This window comes from Zootermopsis nevadensis, unplaced genomic scaffold (genome assembly GCF_977971745.1).
Source record: "Zootermopsis nevadensis isolate Lab colony 2312 unplaced genomic scaffold, Znev_1.0 Znev_ptg000008l, whole genome shotgun sequence".
NCBI classification, from domain to species: Eukaryota; Metazoa; Arthropoda; class Insecta; order Blattodea; family Termopsidae; genus Zootermopsis; species Zootermopsis nevadensis.
The window spans coordinates 229,150-243,809 of record NW_028259140.1 but is presented as its reverse complement, the minus strand read 5'-3'; the positions used below and the strand labels follow the sequence as shown (position 1 = coordinate 243,809).

The 14,660-nt window shown below is 36.1% G+C and overlaps 6 protein-coding genes across 10 annotated transcripts; 4 read left to right on the top strand and 2 right to left on the bottom strand.

Moving 5' to 3' along the window:
- The first annotated feature begins 4 nt into the window (after positions 1 to 4).
- On the top strand, positions 5 to 1,241 carry LOC110839613 (SRR1-like protein). 2 transcript variants are annotated; one of them, XM_022083997.2, is made up of 3 exons: positions 5 to 140; positions 324 to 459; positions 542 to 1,241. In XM_022083997.2, exons 1-3 carry the CDS (start codon positions 47 to 49, stop codon positions 1,239 to 1,241), a joined length of 930 nt encoding a protein of 309 aa, XP_021939689.1. In that variant the 5' UTR covers positions 5 to 46. The 2 variants fall into 2 exon arrangements, with proteins under 2 accessions (XP_021939689.1, XP_021939694.1); XM_022084002.2 differs by having other exon boundaries at positions 58 to 214.
- A 28-nt stretch (positions 1,242 to 1,269) lies between these two features.
- LOC147874433 (protein FMC1 homolog) lies at positions 1,270 to 1,581 on the top strand. The gene has a single exon (XM_087344786.1). The coding sequence runs from the start codon at positions 1,270 to 1,272 to the stop codon at positions 1,579 to 1,581; it is 312 nt and encodes a 103-aa protein (XP_087200912.1).
- Positions 1,580 to 2,618, top strand: LOC147874432 (protein O-mannose kinase-like). The gene has a single exon (XM_087344778.1). The coding sequence runs from the start codon at positions 1,581 to 1,583 to the stop codon at positions 2,529 to 2,531; it is 951 nt and encodes a 316-aa protein (XP_087200904.1). The 5' UTR covers position 1,580; the 3' UTR covers positions 2,532 to 2,618.
- LOC110839588 (short/branched chain specific acyl-CoA dehydrogenase, mitochondrial) lies at positions 2,538 to 7,841 on the bottom strand. Of its 3 annotated transcripts, none has more exons than XM_022083948.2 (9): positions 7,705 to 7,841; positions 7,316 to 7,466; positions 6,620 to 6,720; positions 5,303 to 5,509; positions 5,059 to 5,229; positions 4,585 to 4,710; positions 4,116 to 4,298; positions 3,417 to 3,552; positions 2,538 to 2,887 (listed from the first exon to the last, which is right to left on the bottom strand). In XM_022083948.2, exons 1-9 carry the CDS (start codon positions 7,732 to 7,734, stop codon positions 2,709 to 2,711), a joined length of 1,284 nt encoding a protein of 427 aa, XP_021939640.1. In that variant the 5' UTR covers positions 7,735 to 7,841; the 3' UTR covers positions 2,538 to 2,708. The 3 variants fall into 3 exon arrangements, with proteins under 3 accessions (XP_021939640.1, XP_021939648.1, XP_021939657.1); XM_022083956.2 differs by having other exon boundaries at positions 7,361 to 7,466; XM_022083965.2 differs by lacking the exons at positions 6,620 to 6,720; positions 7,705 to 7,841 and having other exon boundaries at positions 7,316 to 7,450.
- Positions 7,842 to 7,885: 44 nt separating this feature from the next.
- On the top strand, positions 7,886 to 11,593 carry LOC110839600 (ribonuclease H2 subunit A). 2 transcript variants are annotated; one of them, XM_022083979.2, is made up of 6 exons: positions 7,886 to 8,057; positions 8,395 to 8,593; positions 9,706 to 9,832; positions 9,940 to 10,126; positions 10,385 to 10,508; positions 11,050 to 11,593. In XM_022083979.2, the coding sequence occupies exons 1-6, from the start codon at positions 7,886 to 7,888 to the stop codon at positions 11,186 to 11,188; spliced, it is 948 nt and encodes a 315-aa protein (XP_021939671.1). In that variant the 3' UTR covers positions 11,189 to 11,593. The 2 variants fall into 2 exon arrangements, with proteins under 2 accessions (XP_021939671.1, XP_021939676.1); XM_022083984.2 differs by lacking the exon at positions 7,886 to 8,057 and adding an exon at positions 8,079 to 8,135.
- Positions 11,594 to 12,147: 554 nt separating this feature from the next.
- RpL26 (ribosomal protein L26) lies at positions 12,148 to 14,214 on the bottom strand. Its single transcript, XM_022084105.2, has 4 exons — positions 14,086 to 14,214; positions 13,713 to 13,901; positions 12,570 to 12,710; positions 12,148 to 12,348 (listed from the first exon to the last, which is right to left on the bottom strand). The coding sequence occupies exons 2-4, from the start codon at positions 13,878 to 13,880 to the stop codon at positions 12,202 to 12,204; spliced, it is 456 nt and encodes a 151-aa protein (XP_021939797.1). The 5' UTR covers positions 13,881 to 13,901; positions 14,086 to 14,214; the 3' UTR covers positions 12,148 to 12,201.
- Positions 14,215 to 14,660: the final 446 nt, after the last annotated feature.

The window sequence follows — 14,660 nt, the reverse complement described above, 5'->3', positions numbered from 1 at the left end:
CATCCGACGATGAATTCCATAGCCAGCTAAAGAATAAATATCCCAAATGTGCTGCGAGCACCATAAGGTTGAAAACCACTGGCCTACACACTCTGACAAACATGGTGCTGTAAATCTTGGGTTATTGTGTCTAGTGGAAGGTGAAAACACTGAAATAATTTTTGTTGTAAAGGAATCATCTCGAAGCGTTATTGCATATAGCATACCTTATGAGGTGAAGCCAACGTTGGGAAGTTTTAGGGAAATAACTTATGAAGCTAAAATTGGGGGGCTTTAGTACCGTGTAAGATGTACACCATGTATCATGGAAAATCTATTTACAGGGATGCCAAATGATGGCTTCTCTTATGTGAAAACAAAGAAAAGGAGAACAAGAAACTTTGAAACCAATAAGAAAACACTGGTGACTGCAGGTTCTGATAGTGGTGAAGGCAAATTTAATAATGAGGCTGCTATAAGGTAATATAATTTTTTGTGTATAAATATTTAAACTTTGCAAATCTAGAATGGAAGGCAGCTAATCTTGTGCATATCTTTTCAGGAGGATATTATTGGCCAAGAAAGAAGTTGAAACATCAGATTTCTATTCATCTGTACTAAGAAAATTAAATGAAGGACTGAACCAGCTTGACTTCTTGGATGTGAAGGAAATTGTCTGCTATGGTCTTGGCCACTTTGTAGAGTGTGTGGGGGCTCGTTATCAATTTGGACTTCTCTTGTCTTTGAAAGATCATTTTTCTTCTCACGTCTCAATATTTGATCCTATATTTTACAATTCAGAGATAAACATACTTAGAGAATTGGGGTTTGAAGTTATCACAGTAAATGAAGAAGGGAAACGAAGAGCCAGTCCTGATGCAGTCACATTAATATATCTGCCACACTGTCCCAAACAACTGACTAACAACTTTTTGTGGTCTAATTGGGGACCTGAACTTAGAAACTGCATCATATTCAGCAATAGCTTCTCCAGAATTATCGAATCCCAGCCTAAACGTATTTTGAAGGCCAATGCAGAATATATCCTCAATATTAGTCCATATACGGAGGAACTTGGTGTAGATAACTCCTTCAGATATAAAGATATATTTAATGATATTGCTATTCACATTTTTCCACAGAAAAAACTAAACTCTGTTTCACAGGTTTTTTGGAATTTATGTGATGAACCAGAATACAGTGCAGATGAGACTGAATTTATTACAAACAAATTTATTTCAGCATTGAAAGTAGAAAATTAAATATTTTTATCAACTGTAATAACTAAGCATGTCGCAAGGAATTGTGAGATCTCTTCGCCAACTGTTATCTGAAATACGTCATATTAGCTCTGAGAAGAAACGCCAAGACTCCCTACTTATTAAATACATAATGATGCAGTTTCACAAGCACAAAGAGACTGATCAGCAGCTTTGCAAGGCACAGGAGGAAATGAAATTCTTGGCTTCATCATACCTTTGCTACCTTCAGAGTCAAAGGCGATATGAAGCAATCTATAATCAGTACCACGCGAAAGGTGAACGTTCTGTCAGAGAAACTGCTGATATGGTGGGCTTCAAGTTGCCACACGATACTAAATGATGTGTCATTCTGCAATGAGTAAATGGATACTAGTCTCTTTTATTTTAGTACCTTTATCAGGCATCTCTCTTCTGATCTTTAGACACCATATCTTTGATAGTTTACAGTGTCCACCTGAGCATTTTCATTTAAGTGGTATGACTTCCTGTCATCCTTGGTTGACCTGTTTAGATTTAGAATCCATTGCTGTGAAAGAACTAATTGGATTGGGTGCAGTCAAGGCAGTGTATAGAGCAACATGGAAGGAATTCTTGCTAGCATATTCTAAACTCAACAATCCACGTTACTTACATGATTTCAAGCATGGTTTAAATATGCTAAAATTATTTTACCATAGTTCATTTGTAGTTAAGCTAATAGGATTCTGTGAAAAACAGAACATTATTTTAACTGAATATCATAGAAAAGGCAATGCTGTGAATATTACAAATCTGTTGTCTTCTTATAACTTGAAATTCAGGGTCAAGCTTTGTTTGAATTATGCATTATTACTGCAATATTTGCATAACAGTCCATCTGGTATTCGAGTCTTCTGCGATTCAAATGACCTAGTAAAGCTGTTGAGTCAACTTCTGGTAACTGATAATTTGACTTTAATATTAAATGATCTTGATGCTTTGCCAGAGGTTAACCAGAAACAAAATCTTACTATTAAATGTGGCCATCAACAACTCACTGGTACTTTTGTTGCACCAGAACAGCTGTGGCCTTTCTCGGAACCTTTCGATGAGAACAAAATGCCAGGATATGATGAGAAGACAGATATATGGAAAGCTGCATCTGTATGCGAACACTTGGTAGGGAATGTTACAAACAGTGATGTGGTGCGTTATTATTTGTTTTCTATACATAAAAGTTGCAAACATCCACATCCTGAAAGGCGACCTACAGCAGATACACTTGTGAAGGAATATATGAGAGTCATAGAGGAAATTGACAGTGACTTGTAAGCGGTGTGTGAAACAACTTCTTGTTATAAATGCATGTAGAATATAATTTCATAAACAATAAAGGAATATAAAAAATATTGACTAAAAGATTTGTATAGTCTTTTATAATTCTCCAATGAACCTGATTTTGCCGTATCTTCTGTTGTGAACTTGGTGGCAGCTTGCTACGTTCCCTCCTCACGCACTGTAGTCTTGTTCAATGTACTTTGCAATTGTATTAAGCTGAATGTTATTTGTTCCCTCATAAATAGTTCCAACCTTGCAGTCCCTGTAGAACTTCTCCTGCGGGAAGTCTTTTGTGAATCCAACACCACCCATCCAATCAATACACTTAGCTGTCGTCGTAACTGCCACTTCTGAAACAAAAGACAAAAAGATGGCACTTAAAGAGCAAACCAGTTATGATCAAATATTCAATCAAATATGTGCCAACATTATACAGCATGTCCCCAAAAAGATGTATACACACATTCAATGAATGAAGTAAAGATATTTTAACAGACTAATCATTACATACATCAGCACTGGCACTAAGTGAATTAGACATTTTAGTGTAGGTGTTCAAATGACCACTGTTAGCTTCATGACACAGTTCACAGCAGTGAGCAACAAACTGACAATCGGCCACCAAAGTTGCACTGTATACATCTTTTTGGGTCACCCTATACACACACTGGATTTCGGTTTGAACATTAATTACATACGGATGAAAGGAAGGAATCACTGCCTTTGTGATCAAGCCAAATGAACAGGGTGATCACCTTCAGTCATTAGAAAATTGGGATTAGAGGCTGACTTCACTTTATTTGCATTTTACATCATATTAATATCTTAAAATCTTCAGTTGCCTGAATGACGTTCTAACCACGACTGGTTTGTACCTACCAGATGCATAGTACTTTGCCATCGAAGCCTGTTTGATGAATGGCTGCCCTGCTTCACAAAGGCGAGCCGCATTGTACACCAACAAACGAGCACATTCAATTTCTGTAGCCACACGGGCAATTTGGTGTTGCATTGCCTGAAATTAAAGCCTACTTCATAAAACCCTTCAGAGAATAAGTGGCCTCATGTTCATTTATTGCAAATATAAATCTTGTATTGCAAAACTAAAAATATCATTAAAAATACATTACATCAAAAAGAATTTCAACCTTTTGCATCACAAAAGTTGCTAGTCAGTTAATGTGACTGCAGAGATTATGTTTTACTGGAAAATGACTGCTTACTTTCAAAATGTGAATAATAGTAACTGTGAAAACAGCAAATTTTCTCTGACAGAAGTTACGGCATAAAAAATAATTCTGTGAGTGTCGAACAATCTAGAGATAAAAGTACTTTATTAAACGTGAACATGATGGGTTGAAGAATTACAAATCTGTACCCTTTTGTCACATTTATTCATGCCTTGAAGTTTCCAATTCAAAATTTCTTGGAACAGGAGGTTGACATTTAATTTACTGATCTAGCAACCGCTGTGATTAAGTAGCAATGCTTGAAGTAAAAAGAAGGTTATGTTCAGGAAGGTGGGGGAGGCAGAATGACTACAGCCTATTTCAAGAACCTGCTAGAATAAATGCATACCTGGAATGAAAATATTTTCTTTCCAAACTGTTTCCTTTCTAATGTGTATGGAACGGTGGCATCAAAACAACCTTGAGCAATGCCAATCATCTGTGCTCCTATACCAATGCGGCTACCGTTCAAATAACCTGCTGCGTATTTGTATCCCTTGCCAACTTCACCAAGAATGTTAGATTCTGGTACCTTCAACAGAACACTTTTAACATCATACATTTTATTGTTTGAGTAGCCTGTTCAGAAATGTTCATAAAATTTAATTCTATAACAATGTAATAATTACAACATGATTATATTCAGAACTGAATGTGATATCAACGTATTTCGAACAAGTGGAAGTTTTGTGATTTTAGAGTTTGTTAAGTTCTTTCATCTGGTATAATCTAGAATATCATCTGAGCAATAATCACCAAATATTTCAGTATAATTTAAAAACTAAAGTCAATATTCTGTAGTAAAATGTATAACTTACTCTGACATTATCAAATTGAACCATGCAAGTCCCAGAAGCTCTCAAACCAAGTTTGTCTTCCTTCTTCCCTATGCTCAGTCCAGGAGTATTTCTTTCAACAATGAAACAAGTGATTCCTTTGTAACCCTTAAAACATAAACACCAGGTCAGGGCTACTGACGGATTTAGAATCAAATAAATTGATACATAATCAAGATACAAACTTAAAGAGCTTAACCTTTACATATACAAAAGTGGGCACTGACCTAGCTAGAATATTTCTGTTGGCCACAGACAAATAAATTAACGGCCGTGGGTTGTCCATCATTGCCGTAAATGAACGAACAACACAGATGCAAACCGATAGGCCAAAAATATGTCAACATTTTTAGGCGCATGCATAAAGACAGTGCCAAACTTACATCAATGGTTTCTTACTGCTATATCACACAAAGCATTTGCTCCTACAGAGGTTCAGAATTCATGTACACTTACAGCAGATGGATTAGCGTTAGCCATGACAATGAACAATCCAGCAATGTCTGAATTTGATATCCACATTTTTGAGCCATTTATAATGTAGTCACTTCCTTCTTTCTTAGCGGCTGTCCTCAGGGAAAAGGCGTCAGTTCCCGACTCGGATTCAGATAAGCAGAAACTCCCAGTCTGTAATTAAGAAATTATGAAGCAGGGAAGTTAAGAAGTATTACCATGTGCATAGTGTGTCATCAAAGCTTACCACACTTTTAGATAACATGGGCAGATACTTCTTTTTTTGTTCTGGAGTTCCAATTGCTCTTATCAGGGCATTCACCAATGTGTTATGAATGTGTACACAGACACCGATAGCTGGGTCCACTTTGGATATCTCCTCCACTGCTATTATTGATGTGAAGAAAGACAGACCTGAACCTCCATACTCTGTTTCAACTTCAATGCCCATTAACTAGAACAAAGAAGAAAAAAACACATAATTTCTCTAGCCATCATAGTCCATTCCACGCCATTCTGTCAACTTTAATTACAGGAAATTGAAAGATGTGAAGAACACATACATTTAAAGCAGTTTTAGGCATTCTTTGCATTCTGCAATTCTGATCAAAAGGAATAATTACTGACATAGCTAGTGAACAGTACATATTACATAATGCACAGAATCATAAATTCCGTTTTTGGTCAAAGAAATGAACTGCATGGAGGCATAAATTATTGTTTCCTTAAATTTCATTACATATATATCATAATAAATGTTTTGCATAAAATCATAACCTCAATGATGCCCACATTTTGTAATGTGCTATACATTACTGGAGAGAAGAGCTCTGTCACTGATCAATGGAAGTGTGGTCATACAGGAAAACTACTGAACACGTTACAAAACTCAGAAACAGTCCGATATATTCTAGTCAAAGTGACGTGCTTTTTAGTAGTGCCAGTGAAGTTATTTTCACTTAACTTTCAGTTGTTTGTGTACAGATGCATGTGAAATTGACTCTACTCTTCTGTTAAAAGTATTTGAGCATTTTTTATAGAAGTTACAATTGCCTGAACATAGTTATGTGTGTTATAAAGGGCCATCAATTGAAAGAAAGGTAAAATCCTCTGCAGAAGGCATGCAAATAATACTGAGAATCAGCAGTGTGAATTTAAGACAGCAGATGAAAAAATTGCCAATTTCATATGCAACTGATAAAAAACAAAATACTGTGTAGATTCTATGGAAACTGTTGCAAGAATAAGCAAGCTGTCAAAAATCTGGTCATTCTGAAAGAGACAAGCTATCTAAGGTATAGGCTATGGAAAGGACCAAACACTGCTGTAGTGGCAAGCACTCCTGTTGGACACTTGGTCAAATTTTGATCAGAAAGCCAAATATATTCGCTAAGGTATAAATGGCTTTCCTCAGTTTCTTTGCTTAAATGAACCTGAAAAGTTTAAACTAACCACATATATGAACAATTAATTTGGCTAACATGTGACACCCTCACTGTTTTCAGTGATGTTGATAAAACACATTTCACAAGACTGAAGAACTGAAAAAAACAAAAATACTAACTCCACTTTCAAACAGTGTATCTGTTACTCTGGGGTCAAACTTTGACTCTTCTTCCATTTTTCTTACTAATGGTGAAATCTTCTCTGCAGCTAATCTTGAAACTGAAAAAATCCAATACTGTGTATAATTATATGTATATAATTTAGAAATTAATTCCGTTGATAATGTATGGTTATAACTTAGAAACATGGAAACCAAACAGCAGTGGGAAGTCAGTGCACATTATAGAATAGTAATAAACATTCAAAAACAACAAAATGATGTAAACGATACAGACATAAGAAGGATTAAACTAAAGCATATGCATGTACACACCAAGACACCAGAATTCTAGTAAGCATTTAGTTGATCAAGGGCATAACCATAAGACTACATTATGAAATCACTTTGTGAAGAAGTCTATAAGCAAAAGATAACAAGACTGTCTTCTGGGTTGTAACGCTGTGTAGTCTGGTAGAAGTTTACCAATGTTTCAGAGGTCCTTGCTGTCTCCATCATCAGGATGATAAGTGTGAACTTCTTCCAGACTACATGGTGTTACAGCCCAAAGGACAGCCTTCTTCATTCTTGCTGTCGTGAGAATAAAATCCTCCTTCGATCATAAGGCCACAAATGAAGGAATGAACCTCTATGCATCTGTGTATTTGCTGTACTATACTACTGTAAACATGGAAGGTCTTGACATTTAACTTATACCAAATTCTTTCATCATCCTTTCTTCATCTGTGAGAAAATACAAACTTGTTGGACTGCCTGTAGCAGTGTGTGACAAGGTATTCCGCTGACATGATAACAGAATGTTGTGGGGTGAATTCGCTCCTTTAACATGCCTAATTCCATTCGGAACCTGAAAAATTAATTTCGAACATATCATGAGTGCTCGTATTGAACTTCCTTTAAAGCAGTGTTTTGAAGCTAACATTAGACAAGTGTCTTTCTGGTTTCCAAAATAATACAATGACGCGCAATACCTATCCTATACAGCTCATAACTGATTCAGAGAAAAGTTTTAACGTTATACCACAAGCGATACTTTGGATAACTTTCTTTTCATGTACAGTATTCGTGTTTTCGTTGTTACATACCCATTTAAGTATATTCCTTATATTCAGCATGTTTCTGATTACAATACAATTTTGCCGAATAGTCCTACGAAACTACAGAGTGACACAACCTACACCATTAATCTAATACCCATGATAATAACAGCAGTTTATTAACCATCTCTGAGAGCTTAGAACCTAACCTAACATATATCGAGAAATCATGGATGATACAAATATGAGCAAAAGAATTTTGTCAGCGGAAAATCTAGAACAGCATTTTTTAAAACATGATAATTCAAAGAATTTTATGTTATTATCTGAAGTACCGAAATTATGTTTCAATGAGCCTTGTCTACTTGGAGTTGATGAAGCAGGTAGAGGGCCGGTCTTAGGTAAGACAAATATTCGGTTCAAAGTAGATTTGTATCTTTCTGATTAAAGTAGGTGACCAATTGTCTGAAGTTTCCCAGGTAATTCTGGGTTTATTTTTAGTTTTATACTAGATTCTAAGGGTGCATGATGTAGTATGTATAAATTATACTTTAAGCCAACATACATCTTAAATAAGCTTAGGCATGAAGTGGAATGAATGGTTTCACTTTTACTAAAATAGGGATGTCACCTCCTCTAGGTCAATAGCTGGCATGGCAGTTTTGATGATCATTATGATATACCTTAAGTGTATGAGATGACCCCACACTGGATTCTTTACCTTCATTTTCTTTCTAGGACCAATGGTGTATGGGATCTGTTATTGTCCATTAAGCAAGGCAGAAAACATCAAGGCCTTGGGATGTGCTGATTCTAAAAGTTTAACAGAAGAGAAGAGAGAACTTGTATTTGAGAAACTCTGTAAAGAAACAGAATATGTTGGATGGGCTGTGGAAGCCATCGCCCCAAATAGCATATGTAACAGTATGTTACGAAGGTAAAGGGGTTGTTGTGTAAACTGCTTGTAATTTACATTTTGTTTATATTACAGTAGTTATACTTTACTTACCATTAACTAGCTGCATGGAGCAGAATCTTTCTTGAGAAGGTTTTCTCAATTAGTGACAAAATGCTCTTCTAATATGGAATCTAAAAGTTTATTATTGTGTATATGACAGCCCATATTATTGATGTAAAATTATCGGATATTTAAAGTGTACACAGGAATCTGTTTTAGCCATAACCATTTCAGAATTTCAAATGTCCATGACTTAATAATATTTACAGTAATAGATATATTTACAAAAGTAGCCTGTCCATCAGATGAGTAAAACACAAGTGAATATGTAACTATCCAGGACAACTTTGTGACCCCATGCAGCATTTTCATCTCCCCAGTGAAAACTGGGGAGATGATATGAAGGAAATAATTTCTTTCTGAGAAGATTTCGTTAGAGAAGGTAGATGATGAAAGGGACCAGCATTTAGTTCAGCAACTTCTCAAAATCCTGTCCTCCAGTTTCCTAGACATACTGCCGCTAGTAGGAAATGTGATTTCCTTTTTAATCTTCCACATACTAGTAGGTTTCACTTACTGTAGAGTTCAGAAGATTTTCTATTAAAGTGTTCAGATTTTGCTCCAGAATGTACAATATCATAATTTAAATGAACAAATCATGAGTTCCCCGAATTAATACCATAAAGCAAATTACCAAATGTAATATGTTTATATATGCAACAAACATATCTGAGCCAGTGACAGGAATAATGCAAGAACTGGAAATGGAGCAAGGGTTAATAAAGAACTAAAAAAATTGTGCAAAAGGCTGAAGTTTAAAATATCAGACTTTTGGAAATTAGGTGGATTGAAAATCATTTTATAGACATAGATTTTGGAAACTCCACTGATCCTTGCGAAGTACAAGCTGCACCTCTTGTCATCTTAACGTGAAAAGTCATGGATTTGATATGGCAGTTTTGGGAACTAAATTTTATTTTACCCAATGGTAGCATAATTTTTGGAGCATGATAGATGTTTTATAATAAATAATACCTAAATTTCTCTTTGTACTGTAAAGATAAGAGTTCAATTAACTTCAATATTTTTAGACAGAAGCATTCATTGAATCAAGTAGCGCAGGATTCAACAGTTGGACTGATAACAAAAGCGAAAGACTCTGGAATAAACATTAGTGAAGTGTACATCGATACTGTTGGAATTCCTGAAAAGTATCAGGTAAGTTGAAAGTGTATGAGAAGATATTATGTTACATAAAACTGTGTAGGAGTATATTATGTTATGTGATTTTAGTGCTCTTAAAGTTAATTATATGTGTTTTACAGGAAAAGCTATCAGAAATATTTCCAGAAATTAAGATTACAGTTTCTAAGAAAGCTGATGCTATTTACCCAATTGTAAGTGCAGCTAGTATCTGCGCTAAAGTGTCCAGAGACAGAGCTCTGAAAGTATGGACGTTTCAGGAGGGTCTTCAGGCAATTGCACGTGATTTTGGAAGTGGATATCCCAATGGTAACTACGTTGTATTATTATGGAAGATCAGAAGAGAGAACTGATGAATCAACTCACTTTCATAAAATGTGTTCACTACTTTCCTCCTTGTGCCTCCTGTCTTATTTTCCATTTATCAAAGTTCTTTCTGTCTTATGGAAATGTTCCATTCTAGGAAGCAATGCATGGAACAGCAGACAAATATTTAAGCACACTATTTTCCATGATAATAAATTAAGCAGCTAAGAGAGTGCACTTTAGCAATTTTTTCCCCCTCAGATCCTGTAACAAAGGCATTCCTAATGAAGGGCATTGATCCTGTGTTTGGATATCCCCGGTTGGTCAGATTTAGCTGGTCAACAGCAGGAAAGATTCTGCAAGATCACGCTGCCCTTGTGGAGTGGTAAGTAGTTCAGCACAACAGAATACATGACAAGAGCAAAAGGACAGCAGTATAGGGGGAAGCACTGTTTTCATTGTTGTAAAAACAGAATATTGGTGAATAGTGTAAAAGTTTGTTGAACTTCAGCTTTATTTCGCTACTATTTGCCCAGTTTACAATTCACAAATATTCTCAAAAGTTTATCTCCTGGTCCTGATTTTGTGACTTGACCAAAAATGTTAGCATGAAATACAGTGGACTCTCATTTGGTGCCGAGTTACCCATCCCACTGTTTCTTGCTTGTACATGCATCGTATATTGTTCCATCCCCTAATGAGGGTCAAATTGCAGCAGAAATGTTGTTTATCCTATAACTTATTGTAATTGTTCACGTGTTTTTGCATAACATGCAAAATATCTGTATGTTTCAGTTCCAAAGCCATTAAGTATATTTTGACAAAATTTGTTATGTGGCAGCGAGACTAAATTTTTAGACGAGAGAATTCTTGGTGCATATTTGAGAACTGCTCAGCTGATAACAAATTTTGAACTATTGTTGCAGGGAGGATGAGGAGGAAAGTGGTGCAAATAGAAGTACAACCATAACTTCATTTTTCAAGCAAGTCAACTCCAACAAGCGGCATAAAACAAAACATGAATTTTTTACAGAAAGAAACCTTGCAGTTTTGGAGTCACTGTGATTTCAATTGGATTGTTTTGCAGTGAAATGTGTATTTCAGAAAAAAATTTGATATGTCAAAAACTTTGATGAGCATAGAATTCATTCAGGACAGAATCTGGATTTCCACCAGCCTTGCATAGTTTAAGTGTGTGTTGTGTTCAGATTTCTACCCATTTACATTAAACTTCTGCATATCACTGTCAATAACAAGTTAGATAAGAACATAAGATTTATAAAGTTACAAATTAAACTTGCATAAATAAGAAACATTTTTTACAAGTGCTTTTTCCACAAAGTCAACATGTTAAGAGAAATCTCAACATATATGTACTGCACAGTTTGTAATGTAGAAACAAAGTCAAGGCTGTCAGTTTGTGAAAAATATTTGAATCAGTTGAGAATAAAGAAAATTACATGTAAAACATCTCTGTATAATGTTTTCATCAAACCTATCTGGAATGGCAAGAAGCGTTCAGAATGCAAAGGTAGGTACGCCAGTACGGATTGCTCATACCAATCCTTATAGTTTGTGTACTTTCTTATTTACTCACTTCAACAATGAGTACTCAGACTAGGAATTACTACAGGAACTACAAAACTTTTTATCTTAGCCTGCACAGAACAGTGGACAAAATTGTAATATTGCAGGCTGCCTTAAAATGAAAAAATACCAGACATTAATAACGCTCATACTTTTGAACATTAATATGCACTTACATTCATGACATGTGATTTACAAGTACAGTAGCGTGGGGGAAGACTTTCCTGCAGTCGCTTCTTCCAGCAAGTAATAAAATATTACACATGCAAACAACAAAAAAAAGGTTCAGAACAAATATTACAGCTGTCAGTAATGTTTAAAAACTTTCAACAAATTCAACACTCTGGAACATCAATTGCAATGATGCCTATTTAACATTAGGTACATGAATTACAGAACTACAGGGAAGGGTACGTAACACAAATGAAATAATCACATAATTTTTAAAATTTATTAAACAGCGATGATGTTACAAAAGTTAGCGCTGCAGCCTACGATGTTTCCATTGCAGTTGCAGTTGCAGCACTTTCTTCTGTGTATTTTCCCTTCTCCTTACCCAAGGCTGCCAACCTGCCCTTCGATCTTCTGTCAATAATCCTCTTCCTATTTTTGTCCATCTTCAACTTGACGATGACAGTCTGGAGCAAAACAAAGATTTTAGGACCCACATAACAGTTCTAGATGCATTTCTCTAAAAAAATTCATATTTAATGTCTATTTTAGGTTATATTAAAACATCAGGTTACATTAGGTACATGGTGTCTAGTAGGGAAGACTAAAGAAAGAACTCTGTGACTAGCTGGAAACTGGACAATTGATGTAAGACAGACCATACTGGTAAAGTTGTCCTTAACTGTACCTTGGAAGGATGGATACCGACGTAAACACTGGCACCATTAGCTTTCTCCCGCTGAATCCTTTCAATGTATATAACAAATTTCTTTCTGTACACCTGTACAACTTTACCAACTTGTTGACCCTTGTAATGACCTCTTACAACCTGGAAAGAGAAGAAAGTCCCCATCAGCACTTCCACACACAGATTACCTGCAAGATTTCAAACAAAAAGTATTTGAGAGATCAGAGCCATCATTTCACCAGGACACAAGCTGTACAATGAGAGCAGCCATCAACCTGGAGAACCCAGATAACAGCAGCAACATCACTGTGCGACACCTGCCTCATCTGTGAATGGTTTAGTTCATCATTTCATGTTCAAGTAACATCCTACGGAGAACACGAACAAAAGCGTTTTGTGTGGTATATGTGTATGTCTACCACCCCCAAAATTATTTAGCCTGCAACAAAACGGAGAAACAATTTTGTTCCAAGCACATCCTTTGGCATGCCCCACAGTCCATTTAGCAACCAGTGTATTTGCTCGTAGTCCATGCAGAAGCTATTCTGAAGCCATTACAAGCACATGTCACTAGGTCAAAACCTGTGCTGCACTGTGTCATAAGTGATTGATTCCAAAGGAATGACAGAGTTGATCGCAATACTAGGCATTCTATTAACATGGCAAAAATATGGTACCATTACTTAGACTGCACTACATGACATCAGAAACTGAACTTTCAATAAATCACTAATACTCCAACAGAAAACACAGGTAAACTAATTTCACTTGTTGATTTTTTGGGTGTAAAATATGGTCTCTCACCTTTAAGCAAAGAACATAACCTACTGGCACCAAAGGGAGTACTCTTAGAAGGAGAAAATTACATGATCAGGCTTTTGTGTACACAGCAGTAAACCTTCAGATTCCATGATGTGCACTGAATTTATTGACCAAATGAACAACTAACAAATTTTACGGTGCTTCACTGAAATGGCAAAAGAGTCTAGAGGAGCATTCATATACACAGCAGGCCTACCGAGTGTGGTAATACATACAGAAAGGAGAGGTCAGAGAAACACTGGCCTGCACTTCTTAGTCTTATTTTCCCAATCACAAGTTCATTCATACTTTTCTCATTTACATAAATAAACTACAACATACCTGAACTTCATCATCTTTGCGAATTGGCATTGTACGAACATTGTATTTTTGCCGAAGTTCTTTTGACAAAGGAGCCGACATTAATCGTCTCCTGATGTGAGATGGGGCCGTAAAATGTCTCTTTCGATTCTTCCTTCTAGATGACGATACTTGTTTATTCAACTTCATCCCTACCTACCAACTGCCAATCTGAAACACGGAATCTGTTAAGAAAACCATTCAAGCAAGTCATAAAATATCCGCAAAGCCTTTTCTTTGGTCTTAAACAATAAAAAATCTTCCACTTGTCATTAATGTGGTGCAATAAATTGTCTACATTAAATTTAAATACAGATGAATATTGATTAATTTCACAAATAGACACCACACATACCTAACCCGAAATCTAACCTCCACAAAGAACTTTTCACGTTTTGTCGCCGAAATGCACTATGGGGAGACTGCTTCGTGTCGTTCAGAAATCTTCCCCGTAGCCAGCAAGCAATGAGGCAAAAGGTGTGTTCTCAAAATAAAGCGTTTTCTGGATGTTTTCCATCGTCTAATAAAATCAAAAAATTGCATGACTTTTCGGAGATGGGACTCTATCTCCATCTTCAGGCATACCTACTCAGTTGGGCCCAAGGGTGTGTTCACTTGCACATAATTCGAAATAAATTTTAATACTGGAGAATCTTATGAAAAACTGTGAAAACCATGTAAATTAATTGTAATTATAGCAGTAGGCAACGGCTAAATCACTAGTAAAAAAGAAAGAAAGAGAACTTACCCAAGAAAGGAGTGCGAGCATCTTCATTGTCTTCTTTGCTGTGGCCCAGCCAACTATGACCATGGGACATGGAAGATGAGGAATTTATTGCTTTCCCCCTTTTGGTAATGTGCAGCCTTATGAAATCGGATTGCCTTTGACCACACAGGTTTCCCTTAATAGCGTGAAGCAAAAACAACTGA